The sequence below is a fragment of the Papaver somniferum genome, chromosome 5 (assembly GCF_003573695.1).
Source record: "Papaver somniferum cultivar HN1 chromosome 5, ASM357369v1, whole genome shotgun sequence".
NCBI lineage: Eukaryota > Viridiplantae > Streptophyta > Magnoliopsida > Ranunculales > Papaveraceae > Papaver > Papaver somniferum.
This window is the reverse complement of record NC_039362.1, coordinates 119,534,774-119,555,629: the sequence shown is the minus strand read 5'-3', so window position 1 is coordinate 119,555,629 and position 20,856 is coordinate 119,534,774. Positions and strand designations below refer to the sequence as shown.

General features: G+C 40.7%; 2 protein-coding genes and 1 pseudogene across 4 annotated transcripts; all 3 read left to right on the top strand.

Moving 5' to 3' along the window:
- The first annotated feature begins 8,579 nt into the window (after positions 1–8,579).
- Positions 8,580–15,396, top strand: LOC113282517. 3 transcript variants are annotated; one of them, XM_026531543.1, is made up of 5 exons: positions 8,989–9,128; positions 9,209–9,284; positions 9,930–10,304; positions 10,390–12,730; positions 12,821–15,396. In XM_026531543.1, exons 4-5 carry the CDS (start codon positions 10,438–10,440, stop codon positions 14,941–14,943), a joined length of 4,416 nt encoding a protein of 1,471 aa, XP_026387328.1. In that variant the 5' UTR covers positions 8,989–9,128; positions 9,209–9,284; positions 9,930–10,304; positions 10,390–10,437; the 3' UTR covers positions 14,944–15,396. The 3 variants fall into 3 exon arrangements, with proteins under 3 accessions (XP_026387326.1, XP_026387328.1, XP_026387327.1); XM_026531542.1 differs by having other exon boundaries at positions 9,209–9,319; XM_026531541.1 differs by lacking the exon at positions 9,209–9,284 and having other exon boundaries at positions 8,580–9,128.
- Positions 15,397–15,684: 288 nt separating this feature from the next.
- LOC113282518 (protein ALTERED XYLOGLUCAN 4-like) lies at positions 15,685–17,600 on the top strand. Its single transcript, XM_026531544.1, has 3 exons — positions 15,685–15,962; positions 16,102–16,394; positions 16,607–17,600. The coding sequence occupies exons 1-3, from the start codon at positions 15,758–15,760 to the stop codon at positions 17,390–17,392; spliced, it is 1,284 nt and encodes a 427-aa protein (XP_026387329.1). The 5' UTR covers positions 15,685–15,757; the 3' UTR covers positions 17,393–17,600.
- Positions 17,601–18,546: 946 nt separating this feature from the next.
- Positions 18,547–19,801, top strand: LOC113277742 (annotated as a pseudogene).
- The last annotated feature ends 1,055 nt before the right edge of the window (positions 19,802–20,856 follow it).

Genomic DNA, 20,856 nt, shown 5'->3' with positions numbered 1-20,856 from the left:
TACAGGAGGATGTCATCATGGAGATGGGAATTCTGGAACTCAATCATCCTCTGGGAAGGGGAATGGAGGTAATTCCCAAGATTCGGAGCCGGATGGAAGTGATGTTCCTCTTGTCGTTGATGTGGACAATTTCCAACCCCTTGGACACTTTGGAGACTCCTCAAGTAAGTATATATCCCGTATATTCTTCGTATAAGTATAAAAGTGCTGACTTGTGAATGAATGAATGAGAACCCATGTGAATATATGAAAACTTAGTCGAACTTCGTCGTCAGAAAATTCAGAACCCAGCTTTTTAGTAAAAACGTTGTAGAATCTTCGTCCGGAGTCGGATTTTGATGATTTGCATGTGCAAATTCAAGCCCGGAAAATTTCCAAGCTTTATCAAAGAAGCTTTTTAAGTTTTGAGCACGTTCAGAGATTGAGAAAGGCGAAATAGTAAACTTCCAGGAGACTTCCAGAACTTTTTCAGATTGCGCATCACTTGATATTTTGGACACATCTACCCGCTCGTTCATTCGGATTGTCATGAAATTTTGACATGTCATAGAGGACATCCATACGAAGAGAATGGAATATGACCCATCCTCAGATTCCTTGTAGATTGCTCCCAGTCCGTCTCTTATTACAGGGCATAGTTCAGTTTCTTCAGACGGACTCATCGTAAAACGTGTTTTCATGACTTTCATGTTATTTGCTCGTGCCTTGAATGTAGTATGATGAACTTTGATGATATTTCCTTGCGGGTATACTGTGTTTCATTATCTCCTTTGGCTTCGTGACTCTAACCTCATGTAATCTTCGTATTAGGTGCTAAATACCGAAGTTGAGGATACTTGAGCCAATGATGATAACTCTAACCCTTCCGAAGTTATTGATGAAGAGACGGCCATCCCTGCACTTCGAGGCCATGAGAAGGTCGCTGCTGATGTTATGGAAAACCAGATGGTTGTTGCCTCAGTGATTAGAAGAAACCGAGATAGCAGCGGAGAATACCGAATGAACTGTTGCTTTGGTCGTGGAAGCTGCTCCAGTGACTGAGAACCGTATAATAGTGTATGAATATCCAACTGCAGGGGTTGCTTTCGATCCTCCCTTTAACAATTCACTCCCGTATCATGAACTGGTCGGTGGATTCAGCGTTCCCATTGGATATGCACGCTTGTACGAGACGATATGGAAGAAGTTTGGCCACATGATCATTGACAGGAACCCTGGGGGTGCTTATGCTTTAACCATGCAAGTAGGCGTTAACTTGGAGAATTCAGAAAGACTTGGCCTCAACGTGAAATGGCTTCGTAAGCAAATAAACGTTATCAAGGATTCATGTGAAAAGAACATACCCTTTCCCAATGATGCTGTGAAGTAGAAGGAGGACAAGATTGCCAAGCTGACCGAGGAGTTGAACAAGGAGAGGGAGGCTTTGCAAATCTTGAAGGATGCTGATGAGCGAAAGCCTTTTCTTGCTGATCTCTTGAACTTCTGAACTTCTGAGAGACGTGAGGTTTATACTTGGGTTTTGATATTTAGATGGTTTTGGATTGACTGATGGTTGAGGATTTTCTTGTAGATTTGATAGAGATTTTCCTTTACGAAATATGAACTGAATTTTGATAAATTGCTGAATTCAAATACTGATTGCAAGTATTGCAAATGTTTTGGAGGAATTGAAATACAAATGAAAGAAAATCCTAAATGTTAAATCCCAACGCCATGAGTGCTTCAAACGCCCAATACCTTAAATGTCCAATTCAGATAAACGCCTTGAGCCAATTTTCGTGAATTACTGGTAGGGTTCTGCCATATGTGTTGGTCAATTTGTAGTATCCTCCGGCCATGGACTCAGCGACCATGAATGGTCCTTCCCAATTGGAGTTCCTTGTAGAATGAATACCGCGTTAAACTTCTTTGAGAACTAGGTCCCCTTCATGAAACTTGTTGGGCTTGGTCGATCGTGCCTTGAATATCTTCCGCTGATTCGGAATTCCCTGTTTGATGGAATTCCACGATTATGGCCCGTATGGACACTCGCGCGGAAGAGAGTATCCAACATAGTGTTGATCATGCTTAGCCAAGTCTTCAGAAATAAACCTCTCGATGGAGTGACCGATTTGAAGAAGTTCTAAACCCAACCATTGATGTAATATTGCTGAGGTGAAGTTACCCACTCGTATCTTTTGATGACTGCTAAATTATTCATGGGGAGAAGTCCCTGGACCATAGTAGTGTATTTGAACATTGGTAATATTGGAGCAAGAGGAGGAATAAGACTTGCCTGAGCTCGAAACCTTCTGACAAAGGTGTGCGGACTTTCTCCAAGTTCTTGCGTAAGCCCCATCAGAGCTGTTATTTCTTCCAGATGCTCAAACAGTGGTGCGTCCTCTGCTTCGTCTTCCGACTCGGAATCCTTGTCGATGATAGGATGTGTTGAAGGCATCGTTGTCCTTTCAGCATGGATCCAAGTTCTCCCAAGGACCATGTCGTATCCAGGGTCTTCCCGGATTATGAAAAACTCGGCCCCAGTGCAGATCAATCTTTCCGTAACTTTGAGAGTGATGAAGCTGTATGCGTTTCTGGAGATTCCTTCGTGGTCCCTGATTTCTATGGGAGCGTGGGTGGCTTCCCGTCGAGTAATACCAGCAGCTCTGAGAGTTTTCAAAGGGATGATGTTGACGGCGGTACCAACATCGGCGAACGCCCTCTTGAATTCATTTCCTTTAATGTGCACTGTGGTGAGCAGTCCCCAGTCATACATTTATGTGTCGGTGTCTGAAGGTCCGGTGGTGGTCTCTTGGATCATTGGACGTCTTCCGGACACGATGTGGTTCAATGCAACAAACATGTCTTTCCTTTGAGCTTTCGAAAGATACAACAGCTCGCAGACATGTTCGATCAGAGATTGGACCGTTTCCTTGACAGGAGGTTCATAGATGGTAAAAAGTCTGACTGAGAGGGGGTTTTTGTGCACCCCCTCAGTCCCCAGGTTGAGCTCTCCTGATTCGACCTTTTCTTTGAATATGCGCTTCAAAATTTTGCAATCACTCGTGGGATGGATGACGTATCTATGGAAGCGACAATACCGAGGATTTTCCATGGCCTCTTCAGTTGGTTCCTTCTTGACATAAGGCAATTTGATTGCGCCGTCTTGAATCCAGGCATCGAGTAGTTCATTAACTTCTTCCATTGAACAGGAAAAATCATGTGCTTCTGGATCTTCCGTATGCTGAGGAGGGATTTTCGAATTCTCCTTCTTGTGTGTCTTTGAAGGGGTGGAGGAATTCTGCTTGTGTTGTGGTTCTGCTTTTCGCTTACTCCCTTTCGCGACAGCATTTGTTGAAGGTTGTAGGTTATACTGCTTGTTGATCAAACGCCTGCTTCCTCGAGTGTCTTTTGAATCTTCAGTCTTTGTAGACTTTGCTCTTTCCAAAAGAGCGGGTGCAGTGGTTGCCAACCTCTTCGCAGCTTTGTGAAGCTCTGAGAAAGTCTGGAATCGAAGGTTTTCTAGCAAGGCCCTATACACCGGGAGCATGCCATTGATGCACAAGTCCACCAGTTGTTGCTCCGTGACGTTTGGGTCATGAAAATCCAGGGCTTGGACTCTGAATATTTTCACATAATCATTGGGATTTTCACTGACCCTCTGAAACATCCTTCCAAGGTCGGAGAGGGTGACTTGTTCTGACACAAAGAAGTATTTCCTGTAGAATGAGTTAACCATTTCTCCCCAATTGTTGATAGTCCCTGGTGCGATGTTGTTATACCAGGTGTATGCTCTGCCTTTCAGAGATTTTGAGAATTCCTTGAGACGGACGACATGATTGTGTTCATGTTCTCCCAGGGATTCGAGAAAATGAGAGACATGTTCCCTAGCATTGCCAGTTCCATCATATAAGGTGAAGGTTGGAGAAACGTAACCTTTGGGGAGTGGAGTCCTCTGCGTAGTGGCATGATAAGGAGGTTGATGACGATGGACATGCGATGTTTTGTCTTTTCCACGGTTCTTCAAAAGGTGCTCCAGATCCTCGCGAGTGATGAAATTCGATGATCCCTTCGCTGATGAGTTGTCTGCAACAGTTTTGTGGACTTCGTCGTCTTCTAATATATGGATTGGAATGACTTCAGGACCGTCGTCTGAGGATTTCTCCTTCTCCTCTCCCTTCTCTTGAGTCTTCTCTGACATCTTGTCAGTAAGAGTTTTGAGATAATTACACAGCTCCTTCTGTGTAGCAGCCATGTCAGTCTGTTTCTTTGCAAGAGTCTCATGCGCTTTGATAAGATCATCAATGGTAGGTGGTGGATCTCCTCTGACTTCTTCAGGGTGTCGTCCGGACAGTGGATGACCTTCGATGTGAGGAGGTGTAATGTCACCACCATCAATGTTGGAGGTCGGAATTGTCTCCGGGATATTCTGATTGTTGTTGTCGCTAGTGGTAGCACGGTTTGCGTTAGGATTTGTAACTGAACCTGACCTGAGATCAACCATCTTGTAATTGTTAGATTGCAACCGAGAGAATGATCTCCCACTGTGGTCGCCAATCTGTAGATGGGGAAAAACGATTTGCTGGTTTTAAGGAATTGAGGAGACGACCGTACGGAGGAGACTCCTCGAACCGAGCGAAATGTTAAACCTCACACAGATGCACCGCTGCAAAGGGGTGCTTTAGATTCGAGAGATCAATCTGTAGTACTCTGGCCTAATCAAGACAATGACCGTTCCAGAGTAAATTCGGTCCAAGAGAGGATGGGTTGATCTGTAGGAGGGAAGCTGAGAAATGTGTGGAATCAATGGTAATCAAAGATTGTGGGTGTTGAATTCGAATATGATAAGCTGAGTGATTGAAATTGCTCAATTGAGAGTAGTTGCTTAATTGATGTTGATGATCTCGTGTGTCGATGAGACGTGAGATTGATGATACTGTGATGCTATTCATCATGATTCAGAGATTTATTTATTGCTGGAATTGTAGACACCATGATTCCATGAAGTGTGACAGTTGATGGAATCAAGGAGTGGGAAGTGGAGATCGTGTTTGAAACCAGTTGCTCAACGTGTGGAGACTTGGTCGATTTTCACCCACTACCTCGTGAATTCCTTCAACTGATTGCACGACTTGCTCACATTCCATCGTGTGTTTGAACAACGTGCCGTAGACCGCCAGACCAAAACCCTAAGTGATATCCCCCCAAGTGACACGATTGACGTCTCGTGGTTTGTTAGTCAATTGATGACTTCGTGGTTTGATGGGACGATGAGTCCATGTAGTCGTTGAGTTGAACATGATGTTCTGAAACTCATGAATTGAACATGTCATGAGACAGAGGTATAGTTCTTACGATGAAGTGAGCAAGTATTGCTCATTCGATGGATCGTTGAATATTGATTGTTGAACCAATATTCCTTGGTTTGAGCAAATATTTCATCTGAGCAAGTGCTCATGTGATGAATTGTTGAATATTTGATCGTCTGAGCATGTGTTGCTCATCTGATGGATTATTGGCAGCGTACCAAAAATATTAATTAGAATACTGGTTTGAACCGAGAATAATTAATAATATTAATGACCATGAGGTCGTCGTAAAATTATTAAGGTTAGAATCTGGAATGATGATCCTTGGATTCAGAAACCCTAATTTGATCAATTGATGATCAATTCATGGTTCGTCAAAAGTTTAACCATGGGACGAATGAGGGAGCGACTACATGGGACCGTGGATCAACCATGTAGTGTCTATATGCTCACGTGAGCAAATACGAAGAACTCCTGAAGAGTTGACGATTTGTTGGTGGAAGAATGATTAAATGCTGGCTTAATCATTTATTCAAAATGCTCGTCTGAGCCTTAGGTGAGAAAACCTAATTAATTATGACGAAGCGAGGGACCGACCATGGAGTCATGAAACCGTCCCTGGGTTGTCCCGTGACCGCCTGACGATCACTTCATGAAAATCCAAAGTGTTTGGGAGAGTTTTGGACCTAATACGAGCAATTGTGCAAATTAGGTCAAAACTGTGAAAATTGATGGGACCGGCTTCCGTGAGCCAAAGAGCCAATCTTGGTCGGTCAAGATAGCGTGCTCGTGTCCCCAAGGCGTCCGCGTCTCAGTCCTGAGAATTTTGATATTTTCTGGCATGCAATTGAGCATCCATTCGAGAAAATATGCCAAAATTAGGGTTTCGACGAAACTGAGGAAAACACCATGAGATGATGAAAAATAATTATAAAATAAGGAATGAGGAGGCGTGGGACCGTCGTGGTCAAGGCATGGTCGGCCGATCGTGACCTCGGTCCTGTGGTGCATTTTTCTTAATTTTATAATATTTGATGATTTTATGAAAAATTCATGAATTTTGAGAAATTTGATGAATATAGGGAGTTTCCATGAATTGAAGGAGTTTTCATGAGTTCAATGAAGCAAAGAAATATTAAAATAATAAAAACAAGGGCGTGTGGGACCGTGGAAGGCATGGCCGGCCGGCTAGGTCCCGGTCCCACAAGTTTTCCTAATTTTTTAATATTTTTAGGTATTTTGATGATTTGAGGGAATTTTTCCTAATTTGAGAGAAATACCATGAAATCAAGGAATTTGATGAATTCAAGGAAAACTAATAATAATAAAATAATAAAACAAAGGGGCGTGTGGGACCGGCTAGGGCATGGCCGGCCGGCCAAATCCTGGTCCCATGAGTTTTCATAATTTATTTTATTTTATTATTATTTGATGATTTGTACAAAAATACCATGAAATCAAGGAGTTTTTTCATGAAATTAGAGAAATAATAATAATAATAATAAAATAATAAGGAACCGTGGGGTGTGGGGCCGGTTGGGACCAAGGCATGGCCGGTTGGCCAATGGTCACGCCCCACACTCCTTTCCTTAATTTTATATTATTTTTTATGGATTTATAGAAGTACCATGAAACCGAGGAGTTTCCTCGAGACGAAGGAAATTTGATAAAATGAGAGAATTTTCATCAAATCATGAAAAATAATAAAAATGCATTAAAAATATAAAACTAGCGTGGGATTGACCGCGACACGGTCGGTTGGTCGTGTGTCCGTGCTCCTAGCACCCTGGTCAATATTTTTAATTATTTATTATTTTCTTCTCTATTTTGCATAGGTTCATCGTTTCGTTGTATTTTTGAAATACTCGTTCGTGCGGTGACTGTTAGTGTATCGTCGTTGGATACACCTTCACCATTTGAATCGGGGCTTACTTAGAGGTAGCTCAGACGCCCGGTTGTTGATTAATTATTACTAATTGTGGAATTCAGTGGAGAATAATTCACAAAACTGAGTAATAAGATGTTTATTATTAATTCATAGGATCAGCTGAGGATTCGACTACGAATTCAGGATAATAAAGTGAGCATTACCATTCCATGGGATCGTAGATTCGACCATAGAATCGGAGTAATTAAGATTTATCTATTACCATTTATGAGACCAGTTGTGGATTCAATCATGAAATCGGAGTAATGAGATAACATAGTTATTGCTGTTATATGAGATCAAGCCGTGGATTCGATCATAGAATCAGAACAATGTTATTGCGATTCCATGGGACCAGTCGTGGATTTGACCATGGAATAAGAGCAATTGTAATTAGGAATAATTAACTTTGTGGCTCTATACTAGCAAAGCAAGCTGTCTAGGAGCATTAATTATCCCGATATGAGCTTGTCGGTAAGTCATATTCTTTATATAGTCAGGTTAAACTCGTTGTTTGTTCCTGAAGACGTTATCACTCTATACTAGCAGAGCAAGCTGTCTAGGAGCCGTCCATCACATGATGTTATACAGAAATAATCACTGAAAGTATTCAGTATTCATGAGATATGCCGTTGTCCAGTCATGAGACTACATATCTACATGTACTCTGAGAGAAGGTACTCCCCATTGAGAATTCGATGAGAGACCCGTGTCTCGATACTCACGTCTGATTGCCGAATCAGAGCTTCGTATAATTACGAGTTTACGAATTTAGCTTTTTTCGAAAATCCACCATCTACAACAACTAACTCTGCATCAGCTTTAATGTTAACTTCAGTGACTTGTTGCTCTTTAATCCAACTTAAAGCCTCCAGAATAGCCATGCACTCAGCAGCTTCAGGGTCAATACTCCGTCTGCATAGGATCCTTTGACACCTGTGTAGGTACCTGCAGAATTTAACAGCACCATACCAGTGCCAGCAGTATTAGTCACATAATCAAAAGATGCATCAACAAAAAATGTAGATATATTGGTAGGAACATGCTCAGTGGTGTTCAAAATTTCATAGCATTATTTTCCGCAAGATGTTTTTCGCTGTCCACGAAGAATCCGAGCTTACCTTGGAAAAAACTAATCTGACTAAGGGTATATTGATTGATCTTCAACCTTTTAGTGACTTCTGCCTCTTTAAGATAAAATTATTTGCAGAAGAAGTAGTGTGGGCTAATCTTCGTAATCACGATCCGTTCCCATGGCCATTGATCCGTGTGCTACCCACCCGTGAAACACTTACCTTCGGTAACTTGGTACAAAAAGCAGTACAAACGCCCTAAAAACTGAAGTACAAACGCCCTAAAAACTGAAGTACCCATTCTGCCCGTGTTTAAGCTACCAAGTTCACTTTTGCCTTCTGGGCGTAGCCTCGACATTTCCCTTCTCTCTCTTCTCCTCTCTTCAGATCGCGAAATACTCGTTCGAAAATTCTGGTTTTTTAAAAACAAGATTTGTAAACCATAGATCTGTTGAAGTTATCAAATTTGATTAATCATAAAGACGACGAAATCAAAGGAGAAGTGTGTACCTAATTTGCTCTGGGATTCAGGGTTAGCTGTTTGGAAAATGAAAGTAAGAAGGAGTTGGTTTTGACTTAGAATTACTAGATTTTGGGGTTTGATTTGCTTAGATTATAGTTGGAGGATTTGATGGTTCACGTTTGGGCTGAAGGATTTGAGATTGAAATTGATAATAATAGAGGTGAAAATGATGCAAGAGAATTATTATGCATGGGCGAGAAGGTGGTGAAGTTATTAGGAACCCTATACGGCATATGTGGTCGGTCCTCAATCTGGGTAATAAGATTGTAGCTGCTGATTCTTCAATACCTAATTCTTTCTCTGAATTTTTTTGCCAGGTATTTCCTTTTTCTAGGGTTTCACTTTTTTTTTGGTTGAAATTTCGGTAATTGAAAGTTTAAATTTTTTGAATTGTAAGGTTTTGGTTGGAAAGAAGGGGTTCGAAGATATGCTTTTGCTATTGTTGAATTAAAATGTGAATTACAGTTCATTTGGTGGGTTCTTAATTCGATAATTGATTTTTTTTTTGGTAAGTGTAATTATGTGTCTTTAATTTTGATAGTTAATTGTGTATGGCTTTGTAGGTTTTATCAGTCCAGGATAAAAATTAATGTTAGTCTGAATAGTTCGGAAGATTTAGCTCGAATTGTGCTTTGCATTTAATTTTGTTTTTGGTAAAAGAGTTGTGGACATTTATAGTGGATACTAGATATGGTTTCGTCATCTCACAGTAATGCATTTTCCGCAATTTCGTTGCTGGTGATAATAGATTTCTTTTGTTATTTTTGCTTTAATAGCAAACTTTGGAGTTTTACAGACTCTTGAGGGGTCTTTCTTCCAGACAGTTTAGTTAAATACGATTTTCTGGTTATACATTGGTTGGGGAAGGTTATTTGTCATTTAGGCGTTTTGTTCATCATGAAGACACTATAGTCAAAAAGGAAAGGATAGTGTTGGTTTTAAGTGAAGAAGATTGATACCCTCTTAAGATGAATACATCTAAATGTTAGTTGGTCATTATTAATATTCATATATTACTTCTTGGATTAATATCTATTGTTCTACTTCGCTGATGCCGTTTTCTCGATTATGCACCATATACTTGTCTACTTTTTGCTGAAGCTTTTCTTGCTTTGTAGGATGGTCGCAAGGTTACTGTAGGTGATTGTGCACTTTTCAAACCCCACCAAGAAGGCTCCCCACCGTTTATAGGAATAATTCGCAGTTTAACATCAGAAGTAGAAGAACATTCAAAGTTCCGTGTGAATTGGCTTTATCGACCTGTTGATGTAAACCCCGGGAAAGGCGTCTTGCTGGAAGCCGCTCCCAATGAAGTTTTCTACTCATTTCATGAGGATAAAATACCTACTGCATCGTTACTCCATCCTTGTAAAGTTGCATTCCTTCGTAAAGGTGTTGAACTTCCTTCAGGGATATCCTCATTTGTTTGCAGGCGAGTATATGATACTACAAACAATCGTTTATGGTGGCTAACCGATCAAGATTACATTAATGTAAGTCTCATTTTCTTATATGTACACTTCCATATATTTTGTTTACCGCTGGTGTTTATTATCCAATACATTTAATTCTTCACAGGAACGACAGGAAGAAGTAGATAAGTTACTGGATAAAACACGTATAGAAATGCATGCAGCTGTACAATCGGGAGGACGTTCTCCAAAACCTTTGAATGTTTCTACCACAGCACAGCAGTTGAAACCTGGTTCTGATAGTATACAGAATAGTCCTAGCACATTACCTTCTCAAATTAAGGGGAAGAAAAGGGAGCGTAGTGATCAGAGTTCTGAACCGGTTAAACGAGAACGTTATACGAAGTCAGAAGACGGAGATTCTGGCCAGTTTATTGGGAAATCAGAGATCTCTAAGATAGCAGTGAAAGGAGGTCTTGTAGACTTTAAAGGGGTTGAAAAGCTGGTGCAACTCCTGCAACATAACAGTACCGAGAAGAAGCTAGAGTTGGGTGGCCGAATAATGGCAGCGGAGGTCATAGGAGCCACTGAAAGGAATGATTGCCTTGGGCAGTTTGTGCATCTCAACGGACTGGCTGTATTGGATGAGTGGCTCCGTGAAATGAAAGAGCGTGATGGTAGTAGTCCCAAAGAAAGTGATAAACAGGCTGAAGATTTTCTTTTGGCTGTGCTTCGCGCACTTGACAAGCTTCCTGTTGATCTTCATGCTCTTCAGAATTGTAATGTTGGTAGGTCTGTGAATCATTTACGTACTCATAAAAATTTGGAAATACAAAGGAAATCGAAGAGCTTAGTTGACACGTGGAAGAAACGTGTTGAAGCAGAAATGAAGATAATCGAATTGAAGTCAGGAGCGGCTCGGGCAGCTTCTTCTCCGAGTAAGCAATGCATCTCTGATATTTCTCATGCAGGAAGCAGACGTACGGGGGTGTCCTCTGAGGGTCTTGCGAAGAGCTCCGTGTCACAACCTTCTGCAACAAAAGCAGCATCACTTAAGCTTGGCCAAGGAGATGGTGCTACCAAGACATCCCCCGGGTCTGTGAAATCATCAGTACCATTGCTGCCATCAATGGCAAGTTCAAAAGATTTAAATGGAAAGTCCCTGCACAAAACTGCTACTCCTGATCCGCCAGTAACCGTTAAGGAGGAGAAGAGTAGTGGATCCAGTCAATCACTGAACAACAGCCAGTCTTCATGGAAGGAGGATGCTAGGAGCTCCACTGCTGGTTCTGAGAGCGTTAGTAAGACATCTGGCAGTGCATCTCGCCATCGGAAATCAGCCAATGGTTTTCCGGGATCAGTTGTAACCGGAGTTCAGAAGGAAACTTCTAACAGATGTGGCTCCGGGAATAGGAATTCTACATCAGAGAAGGCTTCACAGTCGGGGTTGACTTGTGAAAAAACTCCTGATGTGCCTGCTGTTGATCATGGAAGCCACAGAATTATTGTCAGGCTTCCAAATCCTGGGCGCAGTCCTGCACGGAGTGTAAGCGTCTCCTCATTTGATGACCCTCCTGTATTGGTGAGCAGAGTTTCTTCTCCCGGAGTCCCTGAAAGTAATGACCAATCCGATCAAAAAGTAAAAGTAAAGAGTGATGCTTCTCGAGTTGGTGTTGCTCCTGATGTGACTACGGAATCATGGCAGAGCAATGATGTGAAAGATGGATTGGTGGGGTCTGATGTAGGTAACGGATCAGCTGATAGCATTATTGGTGAAGAGTCAGGAAAGTTGTCAGAAGCTTCCAAAGTTATTTGCTTATCATCGGAACAGGAGCAGGGAGTTTCAGTTGGTGAACCTAAGCAAGAAAAGTTGAAGGAAGCTTCCCTCAGCTCTATAAATGCGTTAGTTGAGAGCTGTGTCAAAGCTAGTGCGTCTATCTGTGGCGGGGATGATATTGGCATGAATCTGCTTGCAAGTGTTGCTGCTGGAGAGATGTCCAAGTCAGAGCAGGTTTCACCAATTAGTTCTCCTAAGAAAAGCATAGGTGCTGGGCCGGAATGTGTGGCAGATGATCCGAAGTTAAGGTTATCTTGTGAAGATGGGACAGGTAGAGTGGAAACAAAACCTGAAGCTAGTGTAGAGAAGCAGGTCGCATCTGTTGATACATTGAAAGCTAAGGCCAAAATCCGAGATGATAAAATTCCAGCTACGCTGGTTTCCGAAGAAAAAACAAAAGGGGAGCAGCTCCAAGGTCCTGGTATCAGTTTGCAACAAATGACCGACCCATGCTTAAAGTCCGATGGGAAACCGGATGAAGCAGTACCCGCTTCTGTGGCTAAGCATGAAGGGATTGAGCAACCTTGTGAAAAGAGAACAGGTGTTGGTGGCTGCAAAGATGAAAATGTCCTGGATCGTACTCAGAAGTTCCGAAGTTTGTCATTTGATCAAACTAGCAAGCTTGACCATACTGATGGAAACAATGTGGATGCAAGGACAGGCTCATCAGGTATAATTGAAATTTATCTGGTACGTCATGTAATGTTTGCGTGTGTATATTTTTAGTTTATCTAATTAGCAGTTCATGTTCATGATGCAGGTTTCGGTGCAAAAGTTGTGAAAGAAGCTGCTGTTGACTCTCCATTTTCTCCATCTTTAGATATGACTGTACAGAGCAAGGACCAAGAAGGGTCAAATGGTGAAGTCGGAACAAAGAAGAAAATGGCGTCTGGTGTTGATATCCATGAATTAGGTGAGAATAACTTGAAGGAAACTCTGCCTTCAGAAAATGTTTTGCATTTAGAGAACAGTGCGGAGTTGAAGACTGTAAGGGCTGTTGGTATGGAGGCCAAAACGCATATCGGGCATACTGAATATCAAAGAATGGAGCAGACAAGTACAGATCATTCAGCTCATGATAATCAAATTTCAGGCACTGCTGGCTCAATTGTTATGGGTTACACTGGTGTGAACGGAGATAATTCCGATATAAGAGTAGGAGTTGGTGGCCGTTCGAGAGTATCTGCTCCCGATGAAGAACTTCCATCAGTGTCAGTTCAAGGGACTGAGGTATGTGCAAAGCCTACTGAAGCAGAAGAGTTGGAAGAATGTGCATCCACAACAGGAGGTTCCTCCTTGTATGCCGCAGCAGGATCAGACACAGCCACAAAATTGGATTTTGATTTGAATGAAGGCATCCTTTTGGATGAAGGGAACCAGGGATATGTTACCCCCATACCTGTAGATACACCTGCTCCTAACTTACCTAGTACTCTGCAGTTTTGTCTTCCTTCCATGTCGTGCAGTCTCCCTGCTTCGATCACAGTAGCAGCTGCTGCCAAAGGTGGGTTTTTGCCATCAATTGAAAAACTATCGAGAAGTAAAGGGGAAATTGGTTGGAAAGGATCTGCTGCCACAAGTGCATTTAGGCGTGCTGAACCTAGAAAAGTTCTGGAGATGTCTCTTTGTGCAGCAGATGTACCTCAGATCTACAGTGCTGTCAAACAGGATCTCCATCAATTGAATTTTGACCTGAATGTGGCAGATGAGAGAGTTCTCGAGGACACTGGTTCACGGAGCTACTCACATGGAAGGCGCAAGGAATCTGGGTTTATTAACCATCGCAATTTAGGTCGCAGTGAGATGTTTGGTCCTTCTGCACCTAGTCGTAGTGCTTTTGCAGGTTTGGATCTTGATTTGAATAGGGTTGATGAAGACACTGATATCTCGCCATTTTCTGTGACTAGTAGTAGAAGATTAGAGGTGCCTCTGTTGCCCGTTAGATCATCATCATCATCTGGGACGCATTCGAATGGTGAGGTCAATGTCCTGAGGGACTTTGATCTGAATAATGGTCCCGGGGTTGATGAGTTAAGTGCAGAACCAACTGTAGTTAGACAGCATGCGAAGGGCAATCTACCATTCCTAGCACCTGCTGGTCAAAGAACGAGCAATGTGGAGATGGTGGGTCTCTCGTCATGGTTCCCGATGGGAAATTCTTATCCAGCCGTTGCTGTCCCATCGATCTTGCCTGAAAGAGGAGAGCAGCATTACCCAGTTGTTTCTGCAGCGGGTACGCGGAGGATCTTAGGACCTTCAGCAGGTGGGACCAACTTTGGACTTGATGTGTACAGAGGTCCTCCTGTTCTAGCTTCTTCTCCTGCAGTAGCGTATTCCCCTGCCACTGCATACCAATATCCGGGGTTCCCGTTTGGAACCAGTTTTGCTCTTCCTTCGACCTCGTTTTCAGGTGGATCCGCTACATATTTAGATTCTTCAGCTGGCGCAGGGCTTGGGTCCGCTGCAGTTCCATCACAGTTACTAGGACCTCCTACAGCTGGTCATTACCATAGGCCGTATGTGATAAGTGTTCCCGAGGGTAGTTCTAATGCAGGCGGTGGGCCTGAGAGTAGCAATAGTAGTAGAAAATGGGGAACACAAGGTGGTCTAGATCTGAATGCTGGTCCTGGAGGTTCAGACATGGAAGTAGGGAGAGAAGATAGGTATCCTTCAGCTGCTTCAAGGCAACAACCAGTTGCTATTAGTTCTCAGGCTTTCTTAACAGAGGAGCAAGGAAGAATGTACTATAACCATCAGGCTGCAGCTGCTGTAGCTGCTCTGAAAAGGAAAGAACCCGAAGGTGGGTGGGACGCGGAGAGATTTAGCTACAAGCAGCAACAACAGCAGCAGCAGCCACCCTCTTCGTGGCAACAGCAACAGTAGATGGAAATGGTTTGCAGGAAGAACCAATCCTGTGATGTGAAGAAGGTAGGAAGGACCTTGTTATACAAGTCTAGGACTTCTTTTTGTTACAAGCCATTCATGAGAATGTTAATAGAAATGTTGATTAAAGGAAAAAGAAAATCCAAAAGAAAAAAAGAAAAGGTTTGTTGCTCGTCATTATGTTAGTTATTCTCAGTCATCAATGGTCGAGTGAGGCACTTTCATATATAGCCCCCCCTCCAAAGCATGTGTGTTGTCCTTGTAGTCCTACCATTTTCTCAACGCTTCTATTTCTTTTTTCTTTTAAGGTAAAACATTTTACCTCCATCACTTGGATGTTTGATTCAGTGTTTGTGGAGGATTTTTTCTTGTAGTTAAAATTTATTCGATGCCCTTGTAATTCCTGTAAATTGTTACACCTTGAAATGATTTTCATGCCTTTCCTATTGTGCATATAACTAAGGTATCTTTTTTTAGCATTTGGTAAGAGAAGTAGAGAATCAAAATGTAGCAAAAGAAAATGTCGCTTCTATAATAAGAAGCTTGAATTACTTTTGATGTCTAAATTTGACCACCACTACATTACAACTGTATGGATAGCCGCATATTTCTAGGGTTGATTTACAAATTAGTACTGATCTCCCAACCCTACCCTCCATTGAATCCTCCATTAGTGCATGTTGTGTTCTGAAACTAGACATCTCTCTTCCATGAATTCAAGATTAAAGGTGTGTCTTAATTTATTTTCTATCCCTAGCTCCAAGGATTTTTATTTATTTTTTTCTTTTTCTGTAATGACACTAAATTAAAAAAGATGTCAAGTAGTGTTTTTACCTTGGAAAATTTTCACCATTACATCAAGAAACCAAAGCTGTTGCTATGGATACTGGGTTTAACATCAATCTTAAGTATTCTCACAATATATTCTCCAAACCTTTTAAAGGTTAATGTTCAGAACTTTTTTAAGGTCAATCCTCACAAAGATCTCCCAGAAGGGAACCTCATCAAACCCCAGAAGGGTACACATACATTTATGACAATTTCATCAAAACTGACCCATGTTTGTTAATCTCGATTTGGCTTTAGTTTCAAGAGAAAGGATACATTTAGATTTTCTACAAGTTCTAACATTACCATTTTTCATTTTTGTTTGTGTAGAGGAGAATCATGAGAAGAAATGTGACTTGTTCCAGGGACATTGGATTCCGGATCTTAATGGACCATTGTATACCAATACGAGTTGTCCCACATTGCCCGAATCGAAGAATTGTGGTAAGAATGGTAGGAGTGACGTAGATTATTTGAAATGGAGATGGAAACCAAATGAATGTGAGCTTCCTAGGTTTGATCCAAATATTTTCTTACCAATTGTTCGAGGCAAAAAGTTGGCGTTTGTAGGTGATTCAGTTGCTCGGAACCAAATGGAATCGCTACTTTGCCTCCTGTCTCAAGTAAGTATATATGAAATATATAAAGCACCTAACGCAAACAATCATCCCCTTTCATTTTAGAGAATGTTTACAAGTGACAATCATTTAGGTTCATATGTAGAGATGTCGCGGACATGCTTATAATGGTGTCCTTGAATAGTGTATTAGACATGCAAATGCGATCATCTATTCACCATATCCGTCTTGCATCATAGTTCCGTAATGTTTTGCAGGTGGGAACTCCGGTAGACGTTTACAAGGACTCTGAGGATCGATTCCGGGCATTCTACTTTCCTAATTACAATTTCACTCTGATGGTAATTTGGACAAAATTCTTAGTTGCTGGTGAAGAAAGAGTTATAAACGGTTCAAATTCTGGAGTCTACGACATATACCTTGACAAGATTGATAACACTTGGTTTCAAAAACTACCTGGTCTAGATTACATTATCATGTCTGATGCCCACTGGTTTTTCAGAAAGTGCTACTTATATGAAAATGAAAAGCTTATAGGGTGCATCTATTGTGACGAGCAAAACGTTACGGATATAGGTCCTGCTTTAGCCATTGGAAGGGCTTTTAACACAGCCCTTAAGTTCATCAGCCGGTGCCAAGATTGTAACGACGGTTTATTTACTTTGATACGAACATTTTCGCCTGCACATTTCGAAAACGGGTCTTGGAATGGTGGTGGTAATTGTAATAGAACAAGACCATTCAGTGAAGAAGAAATAGATTATGGAGGTTCTGAATGGGAATTAAGAAGTAATCAAGTACAAGTCGTTGAGAGAATGAAGAAGAAGGAAGAAAAGAAAGGCAATAAGAAAAGGTACGAAAGTTTAGATGTAACAAGAGCAATGATGATGAGACCTGATGGACATCCTGGGTCTCATTGGGACAATCAGTATATGAAGGGTTATAACGATTGCGTTCATTGGTGTTTACCTGGTCCTATAGATGTATGGAACGAGTTTGTGATGGCTCTCTTGCAGATGAAAATTGGTTCATTTTGGTATTAGGCCAACGAATATTAGTCTTGGTTTGCCTTTTTCCGTTAGACACTGATTGATATACATACTATAGAAAGATGAAATTCTTATCGATGTAAGGTTTCATTGTTATTATTTGTCATATATAAAAACCGTACACCCTGCTAAGAATTACTTATACATTCTTCAATTTGCTAGCAGAATATATAAGTTGCTAGCAGAACTTCAATTTGCTAAACAACATGTAATTTGACTTCCAGTTAGTGGTTGTTAGGCAGCTTTTGGGTAACAGGCTTGCACGTACGTCTAGAAAATAAACATCACACCTCTTCCAGACTTCCACTACTCCCCATTTTCCTTGCAAGAAAAAGAATATGATGACCAGAAAAGTCACTGCAAACACAAAAGGCAACTTTTGAAAATAAAAACAGGATTTTCCTGTCTTTTTAGTCTACTATTTAGATCACCAACTTTTGAAAAAATGTTTTTGTGTTGAGTGGTTGGATTAATTGCATGAACCTTAGATCTTTAAGACTTAGTACTTGCTTCAGACCCTCGCGTAGTGATTAGATGGTCTCAGACCTTAAACCACGTATATTTATCATCATCTTAGACCTTAAATGATTTCCATATAAAGAATTAGGCGCACAATCTGTTGTTTAAACAAAATGTTACCACGTCATCCGTCAAAACCTCCCATAATTCTTAATCTTCATATATTTTATCATGTAATAATTCTACTGCTTGAAAACTCAAAAGTCTGTCTCTGCCTTCACGATTTCAACGTAATTAGTCTCTGTGTAATCTTTCTTTCTGTAGCTTTTAACAATAACAAATACGATGAGTAGGTTTGCTACTTTTGATAATCTTCCTTACTACACTAACAAGAAAGTAATTAGAAGCAATAGTTTGTATGTAGGAACATTGTTGTTTGTGTTTTGGATAATTGGTGCTACTTCATTTTTCACTGTTTTCGTTCGCTACTCTCCGAACTCTTCTGATGATATTAACAAGTACAGCGCCACTGCCAACCTGAAGAAGGGTACGTTATGTACATAAATAGCTAGTTGTCTAGTTTTGCGTATCATCCTCAATTTTGGTTCATCTACGTTTCCTGTTTCCTGGTCTTACTTTTGTCCTAATTTTCATCTTATGTTTTGTTTATGGGGCATGTGGAGAATGGAGGTGAGATAAAGTGTGACTTGTTTACGGGTCGATGGATTTTCCCGATCTTAGTTTGTCAATATATACGAATTTGAGTTGTCCTCCAACGATACCAGATTCAAGGAATTGTCAGAAGTTTGGAAGGAAAGATGTGGATTATATGAATTGGAGATGGAAACCAAATGAATGCGAGCTTCCAAGATTGAATCCTAAGACATTCTTATCGAGCTTTCGTGGTAAGAAGTTGGCGTTTATTGGCGATTCCATTGCTCGAAACCAAATGGAATCACTTCTTTGTCTCTTATCTCAAGTAAGTGCTACTTTATCTTATGTTTAATTGTCTAAGATTTTTTAAGGCATCATATTTGCTGAGAATACGAAAACGTTGCAGGGAGAAACTCCAAAAGATATCCACAAAGACTATGAAGATCGATTCCGAACATTTTACTTTCCTTCTCATAACTTCACTCTCATGGTCTGCTGGACAAAATTCCTGGCTTTTGCAGAAGAGAAAGAAATTAATGGGTCAACTAGGGATGGTGTATTTAATATACACCTCGACAGGATCGACGATAACTGGGCGCAGACACTACATGGTCTAGATTATGCTGTCATTTCTGTTTCTCACTGGTATTTTCGGAAGAATTACTTATAGGAAGGTGGTCAACTAATAGGATGTATTTACTGTGACGAACCAAACGTCCCTAATTTGGGAATCCCATTTGCAATTGAAAAAGCCTTCGGATTGGGACTTCGATATGTTAACAATTGCAAGGAGTGTAACAAGGAATTAGTTACCTTGCTAAGAACATATTCGCCTTCTCATTTTGAGCATGGGTCTTGGAACGGTGGAGGAAAATGTAATAGAACAAGTCCTTACACTGAGAAACAGGTTAACTTTGCCGGTAACAGCGAATGGGAAATAAGGAGTATTCAAGTTGAAGTGCTTGAGCGTATTAAAAACAAACCAGAAGTCGGGAAAAGATTTGGGATTTTGGATATAACTAAGGCCATGATGATGAGACCTGATGGACATCCGGGGCTCCATTGGAACAACCAGTATATGAAGGGTCACAATGATTGTACTCATTGGTGTTTGCCCGGACCAATTGATGTTTGGAATGATTTGTTGGTGGCTGTGCTGCTAAAGTTTTGTTGATAGTTTGGTTCATAAATACACCATACACTGGATTAAACTTGCCGTTGACAAGCATTCAGAAGCGTATATTGTAATTTCTTGTTTCTCTGCGGTAGTTCTTGGTTTCACTGTATTAGTTGCACAATGTTTGTTGACTATCTTGTTGTACTTTTGTATATATTTTGTTTATCTTAGTAATATAAGTGAATAAAAAACGAGTTATTTTATTTTGAGGTAGGATCTGCCCATACTGTTATTCTGACAATATCATATTTTTGGATTTTGTTTTTATTAGACCTAATTAACCTGATGTCTTTAGGGGCGACTAATAAGATAAAAAAAGTTGGAAAATACTTATATGTTTCTTCATAATCGGTAGTTTAATATTTTTTTTCATCTACCGATTTTAACTATGTTTTTCTCTTCTTTGAGAAATCCAAAATTTTATTGGTTTTTGAAAATTTTGAATTTGGGGCTACTACCACAATCGGTAGATAAATAACACCACGATAGATAATAAACATCACGAAACTACCGATTGTGCAAATAGAGAAATTCAAAATTCCATTGGTTTTTGAAAATTTCAAATTGGGGCAACTACCATAATCGGTAGATAAAAGAACATCGCCAGACTACCGATTGTACAATTGATAGATAATAAACATTACGAAACTACCGATTGTGCAAATAGAAAAAATTCAAAATTCCATTTGTTGATGGTGGTTTTTAGTATAGGGCGAAAACTGTAAAAGTCTACCTACCTGATCCAGCATCAGAAGTAGCAGACCTTGATATGTTTATATTCCGCAAGGAATTTGAAGAATATATCAGAATCTGATGAGTGCCTATGTCTCTCTTCATGTTATATTGAAACTCAAGCTCCTAAATGAATTGTTCACTAGCATAGAGCCTAATGTGTATTTAAGCTCCTAGTTGCATTACTCACTAATGTCGGAGTCTGCCGAGTATTCATTCCATGCTATGTTCCCAGCCGAACTCTTGATTTTGACATGACATGACAATTAATGTTCGCTAGCAACTGAGCAGCATGAATTTCCCGAAGTGTCAGGATTAAGATATGCATGGAAATACTCAATTAGGGGAACACAAAGTTATGATGCCCTCTGAAACATAATTAGTGATTTTTGTATCAATATGCGAAATTCACCAAAATTGATTGGTTTTGCGGCAA